This window comes from Vanellus vanellus (assembly GCF_965231255.1).
Source record: "Vanellus vanellus genome assembly, chromosome: 6".
NCBI lineage: Eukaryota > Metazoa > Chordata > Aves > Charadriiformes > Charadriidae > Vanellus > Vanellus vanellus.
Genome location: NC_138911.1, coordinates 59,888,496 through 59,914,840, shown reverse-complemented (window position 1 = coordinate 59,914,840; position 26,345 = coordinate 59,888,496). Strand labels below are relative to the sequence as shown.

The following is a 26,345-nucleotide window of genomic DNA, read 5'->3' as shown; positions in this document are numbered from 1 at the left end:
CCACCTCAGACAGCCCCAGCATCCCCCCTGCTGCCTCCTCCTCTCATAGGGAGCCACTGGGAGCCTCCCCACACACCATCTGCTCTCCCCAGGCGACTTGCGGGTGGCCGAGGACATCCCTCCCACACCATCTGCCTCCACACCAGGCAGACTGTCCCCATCACACACACACACACACACACACACAACCCCCATCACCCCTCATCCCCACCCCAGCAAACATCCCCAGGCCCTCCAGCTCCCGAAAACCTCACGCATGCCAGCAGCGTTAAACCTCATGGACAAATTCAAGACTTTATTTGCCCTGTCCACGAGTGGATGCTTTGCACAGGGTGGAGAAACTCGCCCGCTAAGAAACCTCATGGAAAGTGCTGCTTCTCCGTGGACACAGAGAGAGCAGAAGGCACTGCCCATCCCCTGCCCGCCCTGCGAGGACAGGCACAGCGGCAGCCGTGGTGGTGCAGGGCTTGTTCTCAGCCACCTCATCCGCAGGGTCAGCAGCGGCAAGCCCGGCCATCCCCACGGCTCCCGGCCGCTGCCCGCGAGCAGAATATACCCTCGTCCAACAGCGAATGTCAAATGGCAGAGACGTACGTAGCAATCGACATGTACGTGGCAGGAGCCATCCACATGCTGTGGGATTATTTTTAGCCTGGCCGTGGTCAAAATGTCAGAGGGGTTTTTATTTATTTTCTCTGGACGGCTCGCTGCTTGAAATCCCCACCGGCAGAGGCTGGCTCTGACCCTGCTGTCACAGTACAGTCCCCTCACCCCTTCCCACCCGTGAAAAAAACATGCAGTTAGGCAGGAGGGGAAGGTGACTTGCCCGGCGTGCCCGGCAGGGCTGGCACCCTTGGGAGGGCAGGCGTCCACCCAGCCCTGCAGCCCGGCTGCAGCTCCGCCAGCTCCCCCTCGGCCTGCCCACGTCCCAGGAAAGGTCTCACCAAAGCTGCAATGGACAGCTATAAAACGCAAGGGACACAGGAGCTGGGCCTTTGAAGCAGACATGCAGTCAGGAAGGGCAGGCAGGGCCACGGGACGCTCTCGCTGCCCTTTAATGAGGCGAGGGACAGAGTGTAACGATGCCGAGATCTCACGGTGCCCCGAAAGCACAGAGGACTCCCTGGAGATGGAGCAGCGCCTTCCTTCCCGCTTGTCTGCCGCTCGCCCCACGCTCAGCGCTGTGCCAGGAGCAAAGCTCATGACGATTATAAACCTGCCCCGGCTCCTGTCAAGCTCACAGGACCCCATCTGCACGCAGGGCTCTGGGTGGACAACCCCACGTCCCTGGGGTGACAGCACAGCACTGCAGAGCATGGCAGCACCCACCCGGGTCTGCGTTTTTCCAGGGTCCCGGGGCCTGACACGTCCCCTGCCTCACACATTGACGGGTTATGCACAAATTTGCCCCTTTTCTTCTCAGGGAAGCAGATTCGAGGGGGAATGGCTGCCCAGAAAAGCACTGGCACGTCTGAGGTAGCAGAGCTTTTTTGCTTGTTTACACGGCCAGAGAGGAGCGGTAATGGCCTACATTAACACAATAGCAAAGGAGGGCCTTGAACCAAATCCAGCCTGGAGGTTGTGACCAGTCCATAGATAAATTGGGAAGAAAAGTCAGTGTTTTCCCGACGGAACTGCCTATTTACATCTGAAAACAGCACAGACCTTGCCCAGAGGCTGGGACAAACAGCTCCTTTCACTGCCTGCTTCCCAGGAGGCTTTCCCCTCCCTCTCCAAGAGGAAATTTCCAGTAACCGAGGTATAAAAATTAATGCAAAACTCCGCTCCACAGCCAGCTGTAAAACTCATATAGGAAGAGCTCTCCACCCCACAGCCGGTCCCAAAGCAGGTCACAGCCTCCGTGTATGGGGAGCAAGGGAAGAGGCAGCTATCTGCACCCCTCCTGGTGCAGGTCAGCCTCCAGGGGTTGGATCCAGGTGCCCAAACCCACAGGCACCGCCAGCACTATGGGCTAGGCAGCATTCCCTAACGGAGGGTCCTGGGTCCCTGGGGGAGGTTGCAATGCCACGTCATCTGCTAGGACACAGTGTGGTGCAGCAGTCCCTGGTTTTGTGTGAGATTGCATGAAACAGGGGACGGAAACAGAGAGAGATCTGGCAAGGGGGAACCTTCCTCCTCCGCCACACACCACCATGCCACATCCAGGACTCAGCTAAGTGGCAATCTCTAGGAAATTTTGAAGGAATGCCTTCCTGCCGTATCCCATTCATCTTCCACCGGGACTTTGCATAGAAGATTAGGATTTGGGCAACGTGGCTTTCCTGTGAAAGTGTAGGAACTGTGTCTTCCGTAGCTGTCAGGCTTCTCTGTGCATCCAGCTGCACGGGTCCCTGAAGCTTTCAAGTAGCTGTGATTGCAGACGCTGCCACGTGGGAGCAAGACCTCGTGTTTCTCACGGCAGGCCTGAGGGAAAGCAAGAAAAAAGCTGGGTAATTCGATAGCACTCATCAGAACACGTGCAAGAGTCAAACAGCAAAAACATCCCTCCTACGCGCAGACTCTTGCACGAAGATATATTGACATTTACCTGCTGAAAATCTCCTATTCCTGGGCTACTCTGGCTAACGCAATCCATGGGCACACGGCCATGGACAGCATCCCTGCTGCTCCCTGCCCACTCTAGCCAAACCTGCTCACTCCTCTTCTGGAAAGTCATTTCATGTTAACGTGAACCAACCAGAGACAACATTTTTCCGAAGTCCTCCCACCTCCACATGCAGAAGGGACAAATATGAGCAACTACTGTGTTCCTGGCTGGGAGAAAGCAGGTGAATCCCAGTGTACCTGCAGGTCACACCTCAGAGCACAGCAGCAAAATTGCAGGGCTGGGATGGAAGGAGGAAGGTGACCTTCCTTTGAGCACATCCCATAACTGATTTCACCATTACTGCTACCACTGAGCTCGGGTGAGGCTCCCAACCCGTGCTGCACATACGCTTCCACCCCACTGCAGACTCAGCCAGGTCTTCTGGGATTTGGGAGCCTATTTACCCAGGGGATTTCAGCAAACAGGAGATTAAGTGACTTGCGGTGTTTTAGAAACATGTTCCTGAGTATCTTCTCTAAAGCAAAGGAGATACTATGGGTAATTTCTTTAAAGGAGGGTAGAAAAGTGGGTGGCTGATAGCCAGCTCATTATATCAGAATCAGTTTTCATTAGGAAGGGAAAGCTTGTGTGCTTATGAATTGTTTCTCTAATTGCTTTCTCTCCCTGCTACCAGGGTAGCCCAGTGTCTGCTTGTGCCTGGAGGTCCCAGGTCAGAGCCTCAGAGCCCTGTGTAACTCATCCCTCATCTGCTAACATGGGGAACTATAAATAAATGGTGACACCGGAGAGCAGAGGAGGAGGTGGAAAGGGACTGCGCTTCTCAACCTGAGATACTCAGTCTAGTCAGCTTATCTGACAGCAGGTGACTGGGGACAGTCTGTAAATATTAACCGAGGGAGACTATTTCTGATAGCTGAGGGCTCTGGCCTGGCAAAGATAAAACAAAATTCTCTGGCTCTGAGCTGGAGCTGGACAAATTTGGACTAAAAAGAAGCTGCAGATTATTTAAAGTGAAGCAAACAGCTGCATGTTCTCCACTGAGAAGTATTTTTAAACCATGAGGACCTGCGTAGTTTCAAGATCAGCTGCAGCTTACCCAAAAAAAAAAAAACCAACCCCGATCTGAGACTGCAAAGGAATCCCTTGGGAAACTGAAAGGAGATTGCAGGTGCTCCAAATAAGCCCTAGCAATTTGTGCCAGGGGATTGAAGACCTTACAGTGACAGCCATCCCTCTGACTTTTATCCCTTCTGCCACCGGCTGCTGTTGCCAGCACGGAGGGGGCACGCTCGCCTCTACTGCTCGCAGCACGGCAGTCACCTGAACAGCACCAAGCCCAGTTTAATTAATAGCGCTCTCATGGATGAGGCAGCAGTGGGGCTCACATACCCTTCCCCTCGGCACCAGGGCAGCAGAAGGACCACCAAGGAGAAAACCCCTCAGCATGCCCTGTCAGGAGGCAGCCGCGCTTGCCTGGGAGACCCTGCCCATGCACGCATGGTAAGAGCTGCGAGGGAGGGGATGCTGCAGAGATACCTCACTGCAAGGACACACAGACGGGCACGAAGGACTGGGAGGAAGAACCCTGTCTTCTTTGTTCCTGCCATAACCTGAATCACTCGTCTAAGCATTCAGCACCCTGCACTGCCTACAACACGATGCTTCATGACATGGAAATTTGCAGGCAGAGAGAGGGAAGTAGAATTAGCATATACAGCAATGAGGACCTCGGGGAGGTGACGCTACAGGCATAGTTGTTCCACCTCCCTGAAAGCAGGAATGCCTACTCCTGCCCAGGTATGCATGTTACACATAAGCACACTCACACACACACTTACCTTTACTAACAGCAGAGGCAGCCACAGAGTCCGTATTTTCTAGGTTCTACTTCTATATCTGCAAAAAGCAAGTTTTCTTCTGTTTCTGATTCCCTGTAATTATCAGGAAAAGCCTTCAAGAGAGCAGCTCTGTCTTCTCGGCTGAGCGAGTCTTTGACGTCCAGCAGCGCACTCAGATGCCCCTTCCTTTATAAAAGGATAAGAGGGCAGGTCAGGGAACAAGTCAAGCAAAAAAGCTTGCTTCCTATCACTCAGCTTTGCTGGAACAGACCAAAGATTGGAAGCTGCTGAGCTGCTTTTTGACACCCTCTGGCCACCTAGCAAGGAGGAGGCTGTATCACAAGAGCTGTGTGGGATACGGCTGAGCTCATGGGTCCCGAGCCCAGGGCACACAGCATCCCCATGAAACTGGAAATCTTCACCTCAGGTTTCTCCTAGAAAAAGATCTGTATGTGCCATAACAGGTTTTGGGTAACTCTGCATCTGACCATTTGGAAGCATTTTGGTATCTTTTCTCCCCTCAAATGAAGCTACTTCTTGTTCACCTGGAAGGTTACAGGATTTTTGTTCTACATAGCATTGCTTTGCTGAGCAAGGCCACACCATATTAGTCTGATTCACAAACAGGGCAAATGTATCCAAGCCAAACAGTTTTAAACACATGGTAACCGGCTGAAATCAAGAACAGTGCATCAGCTCACACCAGGATGACCTCCTCTGAGATCTGGATCAAAATAATATTCTTCTGAATACTTCCTACATATCTATATAACTATATAGTTGCAGATATAAATTACTATTTATATATCTGTCTATATATGGAGTAAGAGAATAAGAATTGCTATGCTGTATCAGATAAGCAGCTTTTTAGCTCAATAATGTCTTCAAAAGTAGCAAATGCTTAGGAAAAGAATATGGAAACCAGATGAAGCATAAAATGATCTCTCTTTGCCTGCCTTTTTTTTTTTTTGGCTTCTGGCAATCTGCAGTTCAGGAACTTCCTTTGCTGGGGGTTATATGATGACTGTCATGTCGAACAGGCACTGAAATAATTATCTACCACAAATCGTCTGCTCCCTATTTGAAGCTATTCACGCTTTTGGCCTTCACAGCATTCTGTGACAGAGCGCTCTACACTGTAATCATCTTAACTTGGAAAAATACAGTCACTAGCACAAGACATGAGAACAAAAGATAGCTGTAATAAACCACAGACTTTGGAACAAATGCAGTTAGCTAAGATCTCACTTTCCTAATAAAAGTTGGGTTTCATTTCTGTTAACAGCTTCCTGTGAGAAATGGAAGGGTATGTTCTTGCTGAATACACCTAGGATTTTGTGGAAATAGTTATACCTAGAAAAGGATGGGGTGAAATATTAAATCCAAAAGCCAAGTGTTTGGAAGTGATGAAGTGCCTGAGTGAAGGATGTTCTGAAAACCTATATTTGGCACACGTGTGCCTGTGAACTGTCCATTCAGGTAGTATTTTTCCACAGCATTCCTGCTTTGTTGACAGCCATTTCATCCATCCTTCACCTTTACAGAAGGACATTTCAACTCCACTGGTTAATGTCTGGCAAAGTTATAAACCATGTTAATCAGCATCTGCAAATAGGCAGCACTGAGTGCATTCAAAGGTAAGCATTGTGCCCAGCCCAGTACGCGGCAAAAAGTATCGCTGGACTAATGTTGCTGTAGGGCTTCCGGTGGAAAGTAATCATGTAAGAAACTACAACAGTCAAACCAATAAAAGACTTACCTTAGACCAGGAAATTCTTTGAGAACGAGCAGAAGGGCTATTTTCATCCCCTCAGCATCAGAAGTTTGAATAAGTTCTAAAATTGCCTTTATAGGATCCTTGAGGGGACCAGCTGTAGGACCCTGGCGAGAGAAGCAAAGGTGAGTTCAGGGCAAGGGAAGCAGCACAGGACATTAAGAGCTGGACTCGTATCAGACTGGGGGTCTCACTGTGTGGGTTAGGAGCTTTGCCGGACTGTCTGTGCATGTATAGAAGCCTGTTTTCCCTCCAGGGTAGGAGAAAAGAAACTGGAGTGTAGCCACAGACTGCTTCCAGGGCGGCTGGGTGACTACCTTCAGCAGTGCAGAATCCCCTCCTGGCATTTCCTTTTGCAAAGTGGGCAAATGTAGCTCATTTTTCCCTACATTGCCTGTCCTCTCAAGGCTGTTTCACCCTTTGGGAAGTCGTTTGCTTCCAGAGGCAAGCATAGTGCTGTACCTATGTGAAAACAAGCTCTTTTGGCCAGACATGATGGCATTTCGTCTGCCCTGGAGCAAGCCCAAAGACAGAAAAGTGACCTTGGGGAAAGGGTGAAGGGACACAGATCCTCTAACAGAAAAACAGACAAAAATGGGTAGCAGGGCTAGACACTGTAAAGGATATGACATGGCTGGTAGGTGCTGCATATGGTCAGCTCCCTCTAAACTGGAGCACACGGAAGAAGAAAGCCTCATCAACAAACACACAGCATTTTTAGCAAAGCTGGAGGAAGCAGAATGCAGATGAACCACCGAGAGAGAGCTTCAGGTCTTGCTCACATTTTTCATTGGTGCGGTAATGCGATTAAATTGCTTCCCTGAATTATTGATGCCATCACGTCAACAGAGACTCTGTGACAAAGCAATCCTGGAGGACAGGCTGCCAAACTGGGGCAGGAGAAGCCCAGGTTCCCCTGATCTCCACGGGGCACTAGAAACAGCAGGCCACACTGTCAGTGCAGCTCACCTCCGCATTGAACATAAATTAAAAAAAAAAAAAAACAGTAATATTTGAAGACAGCCTTCTCTCTTCCTCTGCACTGCAGACACACAGCATGTCTGGCTCTGCACAGCGCAAAGGCTGTCCTCAGCTCCTAAGGCACCGATACTGCACAGCTTCCTACTTGGCAAGCTCACTATTACAAAATGCTAATTAATTTGAAGGTGTCAGATTTAGTTAAGCCTATATAGACAGGCAAGGTCAGAGGTAAACAGCCCGCAATCTAAAAGCACAAGAAAGATGTGTCTTGTCAGCAGTGCTTAAGTGCCTTTGACACGTACTGCTCTTAGGAGAGAAGCAAGGTATTTCCTAATGTGCTTTAAGGACGGAGGGGAAGGAAGAGCCCGACGAGAGGGCAGAGCAGGGCAGGGAGCAGGTGCAGCCTTGTGCAGCAACTGCACGAGAAATTCAGTCTGCAGCAGAGTACATATTTTGCATGCATAACCGTGTACCTCATTTGACTGAGGATCAGGCTGTCCCCTGCCAATTGTTTATGCATTTCCTCCCCGAGGTTTTCAGTGCCCTCACATCAAGTGAGAAAGCGAACAGACTGAGGACACAAGGGAAACAGTGCTAACTAGATGCAGACTTTTTTCACCCAAGCTGAATGTAGGGGTTTAGTAGATAATTAGATTTCCTGTATCTCCTTTACACTATAAAACCAGCTTTCCTTGCACATTACATCCACAGCTGATGCTGAGCACATTACCAGTAAACTTCAGAGTTAAGATTAGAGAACCCTCCTGCTATTCCCAATGGCTTGATTGCTCAAAGCATTGACTTGTCTGCAATTGATCGCTCCAGGAGAGGTGGGTCTTCAGCTAAAAGCACTGCCAGCATCCAGCTTTCCACCATGAAACTAATGCATTAATAGTAATGGGTCTAAGAGGTTTTTAGAGGAGCCTACAGACGATCATTTTGATTTCATTTTATTCTTTGGACAAAGTAAGAATTGCTGACAAATGACTTGCAGGGGGACTCATCTAGGAGAAAATAGATTTCCAGTCCCTAGTGCTTCAATTTGCAAGTCATGAGAATGACTCAGAATTTGTGAAATTATTAAAACTGGTAAAGCTGAGACTTTTTATCTGCTCCGTCACATCTGAGTCCTGTTACCAGACTGCATTTGCAATTGTCCAGTCCCTTACGAAGTGCAATGCCTGAGCGCTCTCAGCCTGCATTTGCCAAGAGCTGTGCCAGGGGCCATAGCATGGCAACCCTTCTCCCGCTGGAGCAGCCGCAGGAGGGGCTGCTGCCGCCATTGCAGTCCTTGCCCTTGGGTAATCAAGAGACCCATGTGACAGCCTGGTGGCATTCGCAGATGCCGTGTGCGGCACTGCCAATTACACTGGATTACGAATTGAGCAAAGAGGCTTTTTTAAGCTTCCGAAGTTGCTTCTGCAAATCAGACCTACTATTTTTCCATGCGTTTTATTCAAAAGCGTGGCTCTGCTTTTACGCCCAATCTATCCCTTCTGCAATTACCTCCTAATGGCGTGAGGTGTTTACCCCCGCAGGAAGACTCGCTCCTCCCTGCAACCGTTACCAACCACAACAGCATCAGCATGTTTCCGCCCATGAGGAAACGCCGCAGCACAGGGAAATGGCTCAGGAAGCCACCAGCCCAGCTCTGAGGGGCTGGGAAGGGCCTGCAGGGAGGGAGGAGGCCAGATGGAGGGGTAACAACACATAACCCCATGTCCAAGGAGGAGCAGCATACAGGGCAATCCACAGCAAAGGTGAAGATGCGGAGCAGCTGATTTGGTTTGTCACCCCAAAGGCTCAAGGGAAAGCACTGCGGGGGAACACAGCTCTTCCTCTTCTGCACCCCCATGCCACGTACCAAAGGCTTGCCTGGGGGAGCTGACAGCTTTGGAGCTGTCTTACCAACTCACAGGACCATGCCTCATTCTTATTTCAATGGCGGGAGTGTGAGTCTTGCCTCCTCTAGTCACATGTTTCAAAACTGTAAACTAACAGCTTCTGGCAGATCAGAAGGGCCGTCAGCACATCTGATTTTCATTTCTGTGAAGCTGGATACCACTGCGGTAAGACCTCTTAAGCTTTTCTGTTGCTTTCAGAGCCTTTTCCTCTGCTGGTACTGTTCTTGATGACAGAGAGCAAAACCGTAACCATATCAAAGACTTACTAAGCACTCTTTAAAGACGGTTTGCAGCATTCTATGATCTTCTTCTATCTTGCTGACAATCCTCCTCCTCTGCACAGACAATGGTTTTCTGGAAGTGGTCAGGAGGGCCTGCACATATTCTGTAATAATGATGACGTTGACAGCCTTGACGAGGGCCTGTTCCAGAGCAAAGAAGACCAAATGAACTTCCCTGTACTGAGCAAGGACCAGACTATACCTATAGGACTCTGACCAGTGTAGACAGGGGATATAAGGCCCATGCAGGTGGGTATCCCGTTTCTCTGCTTAAGTATTCCTTTAAAATGCTTGGTCTAACACATTGAGTACCTCCAAGCTGCATGTGAATGACATAAACATTGATGATAAGTGTGGAAACATCCAACCAAAAGCAATGGGACCAGTTAGCTGAGCCACAGGTCACTCACGCTCCAGAGCAGCAGTGACACTTTGCTTAGCCCCAAGCTGACAAACACATCACTTGGTGACAGCTTGGACTACAGACAAAGGAGATCGAGCCTCCCTGGAGCACCCCCACTAAACACTTCCGAGGGCCATGCCCTTGGGCACACAGCTGTGGCTGGGCACAAAAGTCACCTGAGCATCTCTGAGCCCAGCCACTACCTGCGGAGAAACCCCAGTGCTGAGAACATGCAGTGCCTGAAGGGGAAGGGAGAGCGAGCGTTTCTAAGGAGAGATGAGCTGCTGCACAGAAACCACATTTTCAATAGCAGTTGAAATCAGAGCAATTTTAGGCTGCAGTCCAAAGGTACAGGAAATCCCCAGCCCTGTCCGTAGCAGACAAAGCGGGAGACAGACAGCTCTGGCACAGCGCTCCACCACCAAGCCGATGCTTGCACCAGCACTAATGTGACATAATGTCCAGTGACAGACTCTGAACAACAGCAGAGTCTCTGAACAACAACTCCTAATTTTTTTCTGTTCCATTACCTTTTTCCACATTTCAAAATGTTAACTAAAATTGGCACTGACAAAGAGCCTGCAGACCTGGTAGGGTAAGAGAAAGGGAGTCCAGCACTTAGGGGCACGTGTGCAGCACAGGCAGCAGCAAATCCAACCTGCATGCAAAAGAAGGTATCCCAGGTACCAATCTCACTGCTGAAGAGCCATACTCAAGGGTGTCATGAGTCTCTAGATAAGCCATTTCAGCTACCGTAAAGGTGAAAAAGCTTAGGTATTCTGTGAGGTTGTTCTTCGCCAACCCTGGCATATTTAACTCTGCCTGAGAGACTACGTCCTTTGGGGATCTGCACCTTTCACCTCTCTGTGTGTCCACTCTCCAAAAGGATAAATATTCCTTACAACTAAGGTTGAAGCATATTAGAAGCTGAGAAGATTTCCAATGTGATGGTACAGGGGCAATGATAGGATCAGAGATGACCCAGTGCTCCCACTCTGTATTTGGGAGGTGCATTCAGTTTCCACATTCCTTCACTTGTTGGTTTCTCAGCTGAGATTAGAGAAAGGTCCTAGCTGTCACAGTGAAGAAGACAACCAATTCTGTTGGATAGAGGAACTGGACTGAGACCACTAGATCTTTAAAAGCCCTTTTAACAACAGACAAAATTGTCATTTGGATTAATGTTCAAATACTGTGCCATCCAGAGGTTCAAGGACTAGTTTTAGTGATTTTCTGAGTAATATCTTGTTTTTACTTTCCTACTTATTTCTTACCTCATATGTGTCTGTTTTTTTCTTCCCAAATGCCAAAAAGCTTTGCTTTAAGGATTCAAGGATGTGGTCAAAACCACTGTCACAGTTTTTGAAGTGCTCCTTCATTGTTCCCTGAGGAAAAGGGACAGACAGAGTCAAAAGGGTGCACATGTAGAGACACCGCACAGACAACAGACATGGATTATTGTTCTTTTGCTCTTTCTGGTCTCGGAAACAGACTCCTCCACGAGCTGCAGCATCCTGTGTCTTCATTTCAAAGAAAAGCAAAACATGAAAGAAAGAAACAATTCAAACTCAGGAAGGATATATTAAGTTCTTAAGCCCAAACCTGGAAGACCAAAACCTAATGAAAAATAGGTGGCAATAGCTCTAATCCGGGGACTATGTAAAATGTGCCCCTACAGATGCGGAGTGCAGGAAGAGTCCGCCATTCTGCACCCGTCCACTCCACCATCCTGCTCCCAGCATGGCCACTGTCTCTTATTCAATCGGAAAGTATAAGGATCATTTAGCCAGCATGCAAGGGATAAACTTTGTCTTTCACGATTCAAAGCCTGTGTCGACATGGCCAGAGAAGGTCTGAAAATCTGAGTCCTAGGTCTCCTGTTCCTCCCCAGGATTGTCCGTGCTCCCTGTCAGCACCACCCCCAGCTCTTGTCTTGACGTGTGGGCACACAGGACAGGCTGGCAATGAGCTCTGGAGACTAAAACTGCACAGTGCGGCCAGGGTTTCTTTTATCATTTTCCTTTTGCTGCTTTCAGCATGCTCAAGGGAGACTGTGCAATGAGCCTGAAGATGCTCAGGAGAGCTTCCCAAGGAAACATACAAGACCACGCGCTATTAGGAGCCTGCAACTGTGTGTTATCTAGACATGGAGTCCAGGACATGAAGGCGGGTGTCTGGGCTAATAGTCTAATATTAGAAAGTATAAAGGGAGAGGAACTTATCCCAAGGGAGGGATACATTTCTTTCTGGTCAGCCTTCTGTACATCCTGACTACCCATCACAGCCTTGGGCTCTGCGACTTATCACTGCCCCGGGAAGATGCTTGGCTGCTGGGGATGAGTAGGTACCAGGTGAAGTTGGGACCTTGGGGTCTGGGTGCCCAGGGGCAGCATGGGGTACCCATTTGTAGCACAACAGCAAATACTACAAACAGTGGAACAGGGATCCCAAAAACTGGAAAAGTTTAAGCTGTTAATATACAGCTTCTGACACTGCAGAAGAGGGTACTGGGCCTGAAGATCAAACTATGGTTTCATCCTTTCCAAATCAGGGCATGAGAGTAAAGCACGTGCCTGTCCTACAGTCTGAAAATATTCAGTGTTAACACCCATCTCCATTACCTTGACTTTAGAAGTGACTGTCTGCAGAAAATGCTCTGTAATCTCATCTTCCATCCTGTCTAGAAATCCATTTACTTTAACATCCTGACCAGTGCTGGCACTGCAAATGTATGTTAGCTTACGCCAGACAGTCCTGTTAAAAAAAAAAAGGGTGGGGGGTGGGGAATATGGAAAGTATTGATCAGATCAAATCAGGCTATTCTCTCAGATCAAAACTCTTCCTACAGTAGCCAACACAACTACCTGGGTAATTGAATGGACACATGCTCAGTTCCAGGGCTAGCTCAGTGACCCACATACGTGCACCCATCTTTTGGAGAGCTCTGATTAAGATACTGCCACAAGGACATGAAAGCTCAATGCACACAAATGCCACTTGCACCCATCCCTAGTGAGATTAGACAAGCAAAAATTCAAAAATGAGTAGGCATGAAGTGGCCTTGACAAATGGAGTCTGGGTGAGCATCCTGTGAGCCTCCAACACCCTACAAATACAAAATGAACAATTATCTTCCATCAGAATGGTCTTCAAGTCAGCTTGAAACCAGATATTTTACTTTCTGAAAAAGCTCAGTGTATAACTTTATTCTCAGCATCACTGTAAAGAATTACATAAAAGAGCCTCGTCAGTATTCAGTCTGGGATCCAGCATCAGCAACATGCAAATACATCAAACAAAACAGCTACCTAGGCTCAACGCAAGGCTCCAATGTCAAGTGAACAGTGCATATGCTGGATTTGGGCGTTTTGCTGACTCCAGAGATCCCCAGATAATTTTACACAGGAAGAAGAGAAGCAACCTTGTTTTCTCCGTGGCTGTAAGCACTTCTGAAAATTAGCTCGTAGGTGCAAACAGCCTCCCCCAACCTTCTGTGTTTTATTGCTTCCCTCCTTCCTAGCAACCTCGGGGAAAGCCTGGCATGTTCCACAGGGTTTCATTCAGCAAAGCTCTTCAGCTTGGGCTTACCCTGAAGTACACTAGCGCACACATCTCAGTGCAACATTTATGAGGCTTTCCTAATGAGGGAGAATCAAGCCAGGGAAAGGAACTACATTGTAACCCGCGGCAGGGTTGGCCAGGATAATGTCCCCACATGCAACATGGCATTGCTGCCTGCCTCCTGCTCAGGGTCATGAGCACCAGGAATGACAAGACGGTGGACTGCAGGCTACGCCCCCTGCACCAGCAGGGCCCGGAAGCAGGCGAGAAGCAGCAGTACCACTCTGCCAGTGCAGCAGTCCTGGCCCCCTCTCTCTTGCAGCTGGGACAGCTCTGAAGGGGTCTTACTGACCACAGCTGGCTCCCTCCATGCTTAAGAGTTGATGTGCATGGGCTTGGATGACCAGATAAAGCTGGAGGCAAGGATGACACCGTAGCAGAGTTAAAAGAAGATCAGACAGCAGAAAATGCATTTTGCTTCACATGTCACCAGGGTCTGGTTTCTAACCTGAGAATACAGCAGTTCTCCAGGATTCGTAAGCTGATGCAGATCTCAGAGCAGACATCAAGCTGGAGGAAGTGTCTTACTTCATTTTCATAGCTACATTAAAACAGGAAGATATACCTTTAAGCTAGCGTGCTCTGGAACGCATCTGACAGCATTAGCCCAGGGACAAATATTCCATGATTATTTGTCTTTTCAGCACACAGATTCACTCCTCAAGGCAGGATCTACAAGAGGACAAAGACAGACTCTGTCCTGCCCAGCTGGCAAGGAAAGAGAGCACAGGAATGGCATAGGGAGAGCTATCGAGCTGCCTGGGTGCCACTGCTAGGGACTGAGAGGCAGGAGGTTCATTTTACCATTGCTATCGCTGCTACACTTGCTTCTGGGAAGCAACTCTGGCTTTGCCGATAAAGCTGCAGAATAAAGCCTCAGCATGTGCGAATAACCCACAAAGTCTATCAACTGCTTTGTCACAGCTTCAGTCACACAAATGGCTCCTGGACAACTCCATTTTATAGGAATTTCCTTCCCCTCCTAATGTGAAGGGCCAAGGATCTTAAATCAAACCTCCTTCTGAAATACAGATTGAGAGCAGCCCTGAGGAGAAGGACCTGGGTGTGCTGATTGATGAGAAGCTCAACATGAGCCAGCAATGTGCGATTGCAGCCCAGAAGCCCAACCGTATCCTGGGCTGCATCAGAAGCAGCATGGCCAGCAGGTGATTCTGCCTCTCTACTCTACTCTGGTGAGACCCCACCTGGAGTACTGCACCCAGCTCTGGAGTCCCCAACATAAGAAGGACATGGACCTGCTGGAGCAGGTCCAGAGGAGAGCCACGAGGATGATCTGAGGGCTGGAGCACCTCCCCTATGAGGAGAGGCTGAAAGAGTTGGGGCTGTTCATCATGGAGAAGAGAAGGCTCCAGGGAGATCTTATTGTGGCCTTCCAGTACCCAAAGGGGGCCTACAGGAAAGATGGGGAGGGATTTTTAAAAGGGCATGTAGTGATAGGAAGAGGGGGAATGGCTTCAAACTGGAAGAGGAAAGACTTAGATTAGATATTAGGAAGACATTTTTCTCTTTGAGGGTGGTGAGGCACTGGAACAGGTTGCCCAGAGAAGTTGTGGAAGCTCCACCCCTGGAGGTGTTCAAGGCCAGGCTGGATGGGGCTTTGAGCAACCCGGTGTAGTGGGAGGTGTCCCTGCCCATGGCAGGGGGGTTGGAACTCGATGATCTTCAAGGTCCCTTCCAAGCTAAACCATTCTATGATTCTATGATATTCACCTACAACCAGCAGCACTGGCATTTTCTGCTGCAGAGGATACACAGGGAGGGAGATGCTCAAGAGCAAAAAGCAGATAAAGGGAGCCAGAAGAAGTGGTAAGAGGGCAGAAGATGAGAAGACAACATTCATCCTCCTCTGAGAAGCAGGACAGAGCCGGGCTCCACACCCTCCCAGGGAGCCAGCAGAAAGCACTGTGTCTGGGAAGCACAGCCAGGGTAGGAAGGGCCAAGCTTGGGCACTGGCCATGTGGCTGCCCCTCTTTCTGGTTGTTTTTAAGGTCTGACACTCTCCAGAATAAACATCCCCCAAGGCTTTAACCTGCCCAGGCAAGTCCGGGTGCACTTTGTTCCCTCAGCTTTAGTCCAACAGCAAATGCTGAGTACATAAACAGCAGCAAAGCACTCTCGCTCCAGTAACAGCTTGATGGGAAACAGCCAACAGACTAAAGAGGTGCAAGGGCAGACCTGGGTGGACACAGCATCACCAGTCACTTCATCAGGATTTCTTTCTTCTGAGCACTGAGGATGTTGCCAAGGAGGAAAACCGCATTATTCCTACCTCTCCAGGAACCTCAGGCACTCCTCCAGGCACACAGCTTCCACCTTCTCACTCAGGCTCTCACTGACACGCCAGGCAGCCTCCGTCTTCTCTGTTAATATCTGTGGATTTCAAGGCATGAGAGGAGAGCAGGACGAAGCCATTTATTCCCTATGCAGTGAAAGGAATACATCCCATCCCTCACCCTGCTGCAAATCCCTCTGCCTTCTAGGCAACAACTTCTGTTTCAGTTTTGAGTGCCCTTGTGGAAATAAAAGTATTTTTTTGAGCCTGATTTCAATGCCTGATCCTACACCTTTGCTTTCATTGCGGTCAACGGGCTGGAGTCAAGTCCTGCACTTGGGGGAAAGCTTGTCGCTACAGATGTTCTTTGCTAGCAACGTCCAGCCTGGCAGCTCAGCTCATATGAAGACCTGCCATCTGCGGGAGCCCCTGCGCTTCTACGTGACTCACCCTCACAGAGAAATTTGGGTGCAGCCACTAAAAAAAAAGGTTCGGCAGCTCTAACAGTGTGCCCTGTGCCTCTGCCAGGGTCTCTACTAGGGATGTGTGAAGAAGACAGGTGTCATCTTCCCCGCCACCACCGCTCACGCCTGACAAGGCAATATGTGTTAAATCGTAGGGCACCTGTCTCGCCCCACTGACCCCAGTTGGGTGGCCCAGGTGCCTGCAGGAGGTGGACCATGCCAGACAGCTAGAAATCCACCCCATATTGGGCAGGCTTGAGCAGGTGGCAACTTAATGCTGCCCATTAGTTGCTCTGTGGAAACAAAAGCTTGCAAGGGGAGGAGAGCCAGATGGATAAAAGGAGACAGATGGATTCATATGCTGTGCTCTCCCAGTGCTCTGGGAAGCGTCAGCCAGAGACAAAGGGTGACTCACATCGTGAATGGGTTTTTCCACTGCTCACAACAGATGTAAAAGTTCACCCAAGGGGACAGGATAAAATATGCCACCCCAAAGTGTCAGGAAACCATGGCTGATGAGTTTCCATGACACCTTGTTCATTTTCTATCTGATCTTTAAGTGTCAGCCTGAGAAAATTGAGGAGGCGGTAATTTCATAACGTTTGCCTATTTATCCAGGCTTTTCCATCACCTACCCCAGAGCGTTCAAATCTGTCGGTTACATACACAACAGAGCAAAACTACTCATGCTGAAGCATGGCCAGATGTTGCAGGTATGAGGACCATGGCATTCAAATCAGGCTTTGCCCTGGTCCCCATTAGAAACTTTTGCTCCGTCAGCCAGAAGCAGGAAAAAAAAAAAAGCCAGCTCTGTAGCTAAAAGCCACCCTAGCACAGGTACATCACTGAGTCCATCACTGCTCCAGTGGGCACAAGTCAAAGCAAGGAAGAAATGCCCTCTGTGAGCTCTGCATTTGGTGCCTGGGTCTGAGTTGGGCCAGAAAAGCCAGTTTTTGCCAGTTAAAGCTGTACCCTCACAAGGAAGCCCAGCTGCTGTTAATCTGCAATTCCTTCTGCCAGCCTCCAACAGGGTGCCTGAGGTTATTCGCCATCCCAAAGGGCCATGGGGCTACTTCCCTCACTCACGACCTGAAGCAGGACCGCCGCTGGGGTGGTGGCAGTGGAGAAGAAAAATACAGTCCTGGCAGCCCACAACCTGCCCCTGATCTCTAGCATCACTTGAGTCCACATGTAAACTCTAGGATTTATTTTAAGCCTTCTGCGGGTCTTGATCCAAACACCCTCAGGCTATGGTATGTACTGCTCATAAATCAGCAGAGTGTGCTTCTGCGATGCCCTTCGAGCACTCAGCTTTGCTGTGCTCTGAAGTAGTCCCCTGTGCTGCCTAACCCGTCGGGGCAGCAGTTGCAGCTGTACCCAGCACATCATCAGGGAGCAATCTGCCTGAGTTTGCACTGCCAGATATGAGGACCTGCCATGGCTTGGCAACTCTTGCTGCTTTATAAAAGTGCCCTGCAGAACTCATACAGAGCAGATCGGTTAACATACACCATGACTTTCCAAAAGGTCATATGAAAATCCAGGTGCATATACAAAAATGCAAATTCAGCTTGAAACAGCTAATCTCAGACTCATCCTTTTTAGGTAGGTTAGTTTTCTTTACATACGCACAAGAGAAAAACAGGTTTGGGAGCAAAAAGATGCATTTTAAGTACGGCAGCTCACTTGCAAGCTTTTAACACACCAAGCTTAGCCAAAGACACGCAAAACTGGGTCTTGCCAAACACCTCGGTACTTCTGTGCAAAAGCATGACTACCCCAAATATGAGAGCTTTTCAGTTTCCCCTGGTTTACCTGAATGACTGCAGCATCTGCACAAGGGGGTTTCCCAATATCAAAGGCTTCTTTCAGGGCTTCCCCTACTTCCTTCTAAATAGTAAAAGAAAAGAAAAAAAGAACAGTTGAGGTACACTGGCATTCGTAATGAGTTAGGTTTCCCAGCCTCTCACTTTGCATTTGGACTAGATGAATTTCTGCCTCTATTTTTTTGGCCGTCTCTTTTAACCCAAAGCCTGGCTATTTTCCAGTTGACCTAATAACATTGTTCTGTTTTGTTCTACATTGTTTGTTTGAGTTTAAATGATTTGCAGCTTCCTTTCATCCCAGTGTCAGCTCGGGTTATCTACAGTCTTCCCTAGTTAGCTTAGCTCAAATGAAGGCGCCCACGCAGCAAAACAACACTTAGACACAATGCTGTGCTGCCAGCTACTGTAGCTGAGATTTTCCACCCTTGCTAGCTCCAACCGGCACCCGCATAAACCAGCCAGTGCTAATTAAAAGCATTCCCTCACTTGAGCCAGGGACTTGTGAGGGCAAAGAGGAGTCGGGTTAGTGTTTAGAGCTACTGTCACTGTGAGATGAGCCCCATGAGGCTGCATGATGGGAAATTTCCCAAGGCTTGGCTGGCTTGTGTTAGTTTGAATGGGCTGTAAAAACAAAACTAACACCGCAGAGAAAGGGCTTATTGCTTAAAACACGATCTGACCTTTATAGAAGCTTTAAACTCAAAAGCCTGGCTCGCTTATTTATTCTTCCATTTCTGCATCCTTCTCTAAAGAAATAGAAAGAATGTAAAGTCTGATCTTCCATTTTTGCTTTTTTCTTTCCTGGCTGATGAATTAGGAAATTTGTGGCTGTCACTGAAGAATATCAGCAAAAGCATATTCAAAACAACTGCTCTGCCATACTCATTAAAAAGTGTTAATCAAAGACAAATAAGTAGTTGTAAACAACCCAAGAAAAATTCCTTTCCTCCCGAGTGCCATCACCTGACTGTGAGCAATTGTGTGAACACGATGTGCTGAGATAACACATCCCAGCCAAGCTGCACAAACACTTCTAGCCATGCCCCAGTTGCACAGTAAAATGTGTTGGTTTAAGCCACCACGAAGCTCTTTCTCTCCAATGGGACAAAGCATGCATTTAGTTAGTAAATGCAAGGCAATAACTTGTTGAGCCAGAGTACTTAGTTGCTTTGGATCAGACGATGTGTCTGAATTAGCATGAGCTTGCCCGTTTGTAGCTCTTGTGGTGACACCAGCACCCCGGGCACCAAAGCTCCAACATGGAGAGGACCAGAATTTCTGCTGTAACGAACAAGCCCATAAATAACCTCCAGTTTCCTCCTTGTCCCCCCCGTCTGACCAAGACATGGTATCCCAAGACATGTAAAAGCTTCAGATCCATGGATGGCCAGCCCGACAGTGCTGACTGCCCAGCCAACCACTTGGAAAATACAGGGCGCTGACAGCAGGTCCTCGGCCCAAATTCTCCAAAGCACATGAACTTCTCGGTCCTCCTTTTGTCTACTTGAAAAAATAGAGGGAGGGAGGGAGGGAGGGAGGGAGGGAAGAAGACACAGACCCAAGTGAACCTTTGCAGGTCAGTCTAAACCCTCCTCGAGCTTTTGTCCAGGTGTGCATGCCTGGTCCTGCCATCTCCCTTTTTGGGAGCCAGTTTTGAGCTGAGCTGCATAAACAGGGGACAGAAAGTTCATTTTCCGCCTCTCAGTATCAGAATGAATGCTGGCGTCACACTGGAAGATTTGCCTTGTGCTCATGTCAAATTCCCCAGTACAGCAAGGGCAGGGATGACACACCGACAGCTCAATCAACGGCACCATCATTTCCAGTTCACCAACACTGCAACCTCAAAAGCTGCAAAGCTCCCTTCCCCTAGACACGTTCAGGCTGAGGGAACACCACTTGCATGCAGAGCTGGCCGAGTTCCCCGCAGAGGTGTTTGGACGTGGTTTTGAACTCCATGCAGCATCTAAGCTCTCAGCACCCCCAGATGTGGTCACAGTTCTCATCGCTCATTTCTGTTTAAAGTGCTTTTAGTTTCCACAGATATCAGGCGGGCACTCCCAGTGACAAGCCAGGCATTCGCAGGCAAAGCGGACCATGGCTTATTCTGATCGGTGTATTTTCATTTAGAAAAACTTAGTCATCCACTGAAGTGGCAAAACCCACACCATGTGATTTACAGTCACAAGTATATATTACAATCATTCAGAGATAACTGACAGGATATCTGCTCAATAGCAGCTTCCTGAATAATGAAGGGCTGTAGTATCCTGGAAAAAGAAATAGAGGGATAAAGCAGGTTTTATAAGCTATACCACTGAACTGAGTGAAGAGACATCCATTATTTTTCCATATGGAGTTAGCTTATGTCCACTTAAGCTCATTAGCTTGAACCTGGAGCTGGTCCTAAGCTGGCCAGGTTTGAAGTGAGCTGGAACACTGCTGTACTATACTCTCCAGCAATTCCAGCTCTGTTCTTCATGTACAATGCAGCACTGTATGGAGCTGCAATGCTTCCAGATCCAAGGTGGCATGAAAAAACTCAGCCAACTCGGGGCAGCGTGGCACAAGCGCTCAGAACCACTGCCAGATCTAGGTGAGCCTGCTCAGCGCATGGTGTATCAGGCAAGCAGAAAGCCCATGGTTAAACAAAAGCTTTCTCCAGCTATTACATTAGAGGGAACTGAAAAAAAAAAAAAAAAAAGAGTTAAATTCTCCATCACTGTTAGTCAGCATCTTGGAGGGCTTGTCAATGACTCAGTAACATGCTCTAAGATAACCTCACTAGCACTACCCTGAGTAAAGTCATTTCCTTCATTGAAATACGTGCTAAAACCAGACCTTAAGAACATGTGGTCTTCCCCAGGGTAATAATTAGAAACAGACCATAAAGATGCTTAATGTTAAACACTGAAAACAGTAGGTTTTAAGCATATTGTCACCAGCTGGCACCTCTACTCCCATGTTTGTGACTGCCTTCGTGTTCTCCTTCAGGGAATAGGTCTTGAGGAAAATCTCTGCAATTTAGAGTACCTTCCCTGGAGGGATTCAGCAGTTTGCCATGGAATTTCCCCTCCTCTGCTCCCCGGGGGCTGGTGGAAAGGGAAAGCAAGAGAGATTAAGTGTGGTAACTCCTGCTGCTGCATTTCAGCTTGATTTGAAAATAAAAGGCCCTGCTGAGTTTTCCAAATAGCATGGTTTCCCCTAGAGCTCCCCGTTGCTACAATACATCTTTCCTGCTTCATTTGTATTCCACACACCTCAACAGCATTCTTCAAAGGGGGAGCTTCACTGAGAAGAGAAGGAGATCCTGCAGCCCTGGAGCTGAGGTCACCTGTGGGATGGCAAGGCAGGATGCCCTGCTCCAACCTTACAGGAGGGCCACGCCGGGCGTGCACCAGCTGCATGATTTCTTGTGCTGGGATCTGGAAATAATCTTTGCTGTAACCTCAGCAGTGTCAGTCCAGCAGGCTGGAGAGAGCTGTGACAGGTCCACATACAGACAAATCCGGCAGCCTCAATATCCTGTACAGCTGAGGCACAGGGGCAATAAAAAAAATGAACTATTACACACTATGAGCTCATTAACAGCTGGAGAGAAGATGAACAGCATCTTGAAATGGCCCTCAGTAAGGAAGTGGATTTCACCCATAGCCTCCCTTTCCTCCAGATACATCGGCTTCTGAGCAGAGAGTCTGTGCACTATGAAGGTGCAGCAATGGGATGAAGAGAAATTTGCAAATGTCCCAGCATCTCTTTGCTAAGGAGCAAGGACAGGGCAGCATCCCTTTGGCAGAAGACAATCGTGGATTTCCACGCCTGGGCTCTGCAATGAAACTCGGCCAAGATGGAGACCTTGTGGCTCATGGACACCTGAGCAGAGCTGCCTCAGCCAACAAGGGAGCAGCTAATTTAATAAGGGCATTCCTTATTTTAAAACCATGGGAATAAAACAGGCAGATTGGGGTAAAACTGCTGAGTTCTTACCCGGGCGACTGCAAGTAACTTTTCCTCGGTCTTCAAAACAATCCACACGAGACACTGTACACCAAGTGAAAGGCTGTGCTGGGGGGTCTGCCTGGGTCTCAGACATGTCTCGCTGCCACTGTGTACAGAAAGAAGAGCTCAGCCAGAGGGGCAGCTTCCTGTTGGTCCACAGCCCATCGCCTGCCTGGCACTCCCCGCTTGGCACCACGGCCTCACGCTAGGCAAACGGGGTGCCCTGCGAGCACCCAGCGGTGTTTGCAGTGTCAGGGCTGCCACAACACGGTAGATGATCTTTACCATGCCCTTTTGCAAGCTATTCTTTTGTGCTGTTTCTTTTCCTTCTTCCTATATTTGCTGCCCAAATTAGACTTTTTGCTCACCCTTTCCCTCAGTCCTGCTGCTGAATTCCTTCTCAGGCTTGGGCAGAGTCACCCAGGCACACTTCCATGGATGCACAATTTTACAAGTGTCACATATTCTCTCTGAATAGAATAAAAAGCAGCTATATACCAGGACAACTGCATCTACACAGGAGCTTTCATTAAGGTTCTAACTATACCCAGAGAGGAAAATCCAAATAGTTAAGTCTGGCAGCTCTGCTCTTCTCATTTCCACTTTCTTCACTACCTTCTGACCATAATACAGTCAGAGGCTGCTCTTGTTTCTTTGTTCTTGAAGGAATTCAGCATTTGCATAACACATTTTTTTTCCTATCTTTGAGCTTGTCATTATATATTTATGTTACCATGATTATTCACCTCCAATTTCATGTAAGTTTTCAATATTTCATCAATCTATTACTCTCATCTAAAGCCAAAGCTTTACCAATTTAAACCCACAAAAGTAGCAGTATAAGAGATGTACCCAGGCCAGATGTCTCCCATGTGTCTGAGGACAGCATGCACCAGCGTGTACCCACTACCCTGCCTCCCCCTTCGGCGAGCTGGTGAGGGGAAGAGCCCACCTGATGAACTGCTAATCAAGGGTTTACTAGTGTAATTAATACAAGGAACAGAAAAGCTCTGGGCTTGGATGGAAGCAATCAAATAACCCAAAAAGGCTGAAAACTATTACGACATAAGTAGATTGGAGCTGTCAAGTAGCAAAGTAACCATGGATACAGAGGATCAAGCACCTCATCTACCACTGTCATACAAAAAGAAATCACACGGAAGCTTCAGGCTTTGATGACACCCACAGGCTTTGAATTCACATTGGGCCAAAAGGTCCCAGATGTGCTGCTCTTCAGATCATGGGGAAAGCCACATCCGTTTTCCCAAACTTGGGCAGGAATTTAATGATCTGCTATATGTTTTTCCTGTAATCTGAACACTAATGCAGGAAATACAGAAACAACTGGTCAAACTACAAGCCAGATAAAGCAGCAAGAGAACCAAGGAGATGACAAGAGAATTCCACAGAGCAGAATGCTGCCATAAAGGCAAGAGAAAATTATTCTGGAGTAATCAGAGTATTATGGACCTTGCTAAAAAAGGCTAAATTTGAGAAAAGAAATTGTTCAGGAGAGCACGACATTGTCCATGTCCAACAGGAGTCCAGCAGAGAAATACATGCCTAACTCGGGTAAGCCCCTAAGCCAAATATTAAGGATTTAGAAAGAGGCAGTACTGCAATGAAAAAAGGCTCTGATTTTGAGACAACAGAAGATAAATCAGGCAGCTGGCAAGTCTAAACTCAGCAAGAGTCCTAAGCATCACTGTGTTAACAGGAAGCAGGGATTGTGCTCAAAACCGAAGAATAGAAAAACCGTAGAGGAAAAGAGGTCCTTCAAACATACCTTTTGTACATTTTAAGGCCCCATTCATAAACTAAAAGACATTGGCTGAAACTGTTACTGTCAGTAAGCGTGGAAAGGTGAGAAGACAGAGACGCATGGCAGCAGTGGGTGTAGGTGATGAACAGTTCCGCTTCCTTGAAGAAACCACTTCTGCTCTCCAGGCTGGGGAGAAATGTCATTTCCAGCTGTCTCAGATGCTGTTTTAGTGCAGTCTCATCTGTGTTACTAGAAGAACCAAAGGGGGGAATCTGGGCTGTCATGTACTGTATTAGTTTTTCCTCCAGATCTTTCCTCCAGAAGTTTGGACTCCAGGTGGAAACAGACTCCATCTCTCGGCTGCTGCCAAGCCACTCGACTTCCTTCTGCTTCACCCACTTCAGTGATTCCCCCACCGACTGCAGCGGCTCCAGGAACATCCTACCACTTCCACTGAGTGCTTCTCCCACCACAGTCCACATTTGTCCAGCCAGTAGCGTATAAAGTGACTCAGATTTTCCCATACCATCGTTTCCAGAATGCTCCAGATCATAAATATGATCACAAGCTTCAAAAAATTTTCCATGCTCAATGAATCTGCAGATGGTTTCCTCTGCAATAGAGAGAGTAATGAGACAACTTGATGTTTGTTCACCCATTACTTTAATATCCGAGTACTGAAGTATGTAGTTTATATGTATCCCAAAATTCCTCAGGATCTACTCAAGATCACCTCACTTAAGATTTAGCCCTAGCACCTCTCAGTTTCCTCAGGGCAAGCACTTTGTTTCCTCTTTCTTTCTTTTGTCCTTTCTCCTCCAGACTAACTAAGCCTGTAGACTAGTCTTCTGCAGCTTTCTGTTGTCATCCCAGCAGACCTCCTCATGTGGGCAATGCAGGTTCATTAATGATAATGTTTCCTTACGGAATGTACCTTTTGTCCAGAAGAAAACCACTAGAGAATGGACATCTTCTGCAAGAGCCAGGACCAAAGTGCTACAAATTCTCTTGTAAGGTCCCTCCCTCCTGTTCAGAGTCTGGCACAGCTACTGCACGTCTTTGACTGAGACTGCTCAGTGCACTCTCTTCGCTGGGGTGTTTTAACTAGGCCAAACTATTACACGTGCTATTTCTTCTGAAAATAGCTACCTATCTATAGATAGAAGGTGGGCTACCTATCTGCAGTCTCTCAGCAATGGGGATTCACATAACTCATTGTTATGACTTCCACGTCTGCAAGAAGCTGTGGCGGCTGAGCCACTGCCCAAATCACCCCGTCAAGGCGGTTACAAAATCTTTAAAGATGGGAAGTTGAAAGGAGAAGCTTTTCACCGCTGCTTGTTTCCAAAGTTTCTTACCCATCGCACCCAGCCCACCACTAAGAGTTAAATGTAATCTCACAACAGCTGCACAGAGCTGCATTTTTTTTCCTGTGCATTTTACAGATGACAAAATTGAGCAACAAATGGTTAAGATTTGCCCAAAGGTATCTGGAGCAGAGCCCAGAGGAAAAATCAAACTTGATGAGAACCCAGGGAAAGTTAAGCAAGGACAGAAGCAGTGGGACTGAAATCAATTCAGGATACAGCTTTGGGTGTAGAGTGAAGAATGAAAGAGTATGAGCTTCCATTATCTTTCACCTGTACCCTAACTTTTCTCCATGAAAACACCTTAGCTGCGTAGTAAGAATTAAATCAATCAGGACTGGAAGGAGACAACGTGACACAGAATGGAGAAGGGTTGATGCAAGGATCTTCAGCAAAGCAACAGGCAAGCTGCACTCGTCCTGCCTCAATACCTGCAACATGTTTACTTGGTGCAATTAGCCCTACCTCTCCCCCCCACCTGTGGAAGAACAGCACAGTCACACCTGACAGGGCGTCAGTCACAAGACACAAGAGGTGTCTTTCTCACAAGACACATCAGGAGTCTTTGCAGGGATAAAAATGAAAACAGCAAAGAGAAATACTTGTGAGGCAAAGGGAAAGTAAAATACAGAAGGTTCCAGAGGATCAAGTGAACAGTTCAGAAAGGACAAGAACTCAGGTGAAGGATGGGGAGGAGGAAAGTATAGAGCACCTACTCCAGAAGCTAAGAAAAACAAAAGCCTGCAGGGCTGGGAGAGGCAGAGAAGGTCCAGGACTGGACTGATATAACTTCAAGGTCACCTGCAGGTATCTCTCCCTCCGTTTCCTTCCTACTGGTTGCCATCTTCAGCAAATTCCCTGCCACATCCTCACGGCCAGCCTTCTCCTTCGCTGCCTCTTTCCCACCAGCCACGGCCTTTAGCAATGTGCCTGCCATGGTTTTCAGTTTCCCCCTCTTCTTGGCCTCCCGCTTCTTTCTCTCCTCACGCGTGGCCTTGGGAAGCATCCTCACGTTTTCCTCAGCAATTTTCTCCCGTTTGCTGTCTGTTCCTGCACAGGGTCCCCAGGAATGCTTCGTCTTCCTCATGATCGCAGCAGATTCAGACGCTTTCTGTCCAACTGGGAATACTATCAAGAAAAAAAAACAAACCACACGTTAGAAACACTTCTATGCAAGGTGATCTTAGTGACTGTCTCCCTGAGAACACATTTCTCCCCAGATTTATTTTTTTTCTGTGTGGCTACAGGCTTCAGCTGCCTTCT

At 48.1% G+C, this 26,345-nt stretch overlaps 1 protein-coding gene across 1 annotated transcript; it reads right to left on the bottom strand.

Moving 5' to 3' along the window:
* Nucleotides 1–230: 230 nt before the first annotated feature.
* Nucleotides 231–26,345, bottom strand: LOC309673338 (exocyst complex component 3-like protein 2). Its single transcript, XM_082485089.1, has 12 exons — nt 25,884–26,345; nt 23,740–24,328; nt 21,942–22,059; nt 17,944–18,018; nt 15,662–15,762; nt 13,820–13,912; nt 12,372–12,504; nt 11,025–11,135; nt 9,333–9,488; nt 6,167–6,288; nt 4,408–4,593; nt 231–2,424 (listed from the first exon to the last, which is right to left on the bottom strand). Exons 1-11 carry the CDS (start codon nt 26,167–26,169, stop codon nt 4,413–4,415), a joined length of 1,965 nt encoding a protein of 654 aa, XP_082341215.1. The 5' UTR covers nt 26,170–26,345; the 3' UTR covers nt 231–2,424; nt 4,408–4,412.

Excerpts from the sequence above, each read along its gene's own strand:
- LOC309673338 (XM_082485089.1), bottom strand. The coding sequence starts at position 26,169 with ATGAGGAAGACGAAGCATTCCTGGGGACCCTGTGCAGGAACAGACAGC. Across the intron at positions 24,329-25,883 it reads GGAGGGAGAGATACCTGCAG|AGGAAACCATCTGCAGATTC; the intron begins GTGACCTTGAAG and ends TCTCTATTGCAG. Across the intron at positions 12,505-13,819 it reads GAGAACTGCTGTATTCTCAG|GACTGTCTGGCGTAAGCTAA; the intron begins GTTAGAAACCAG and ends TTTTTTTAACAG.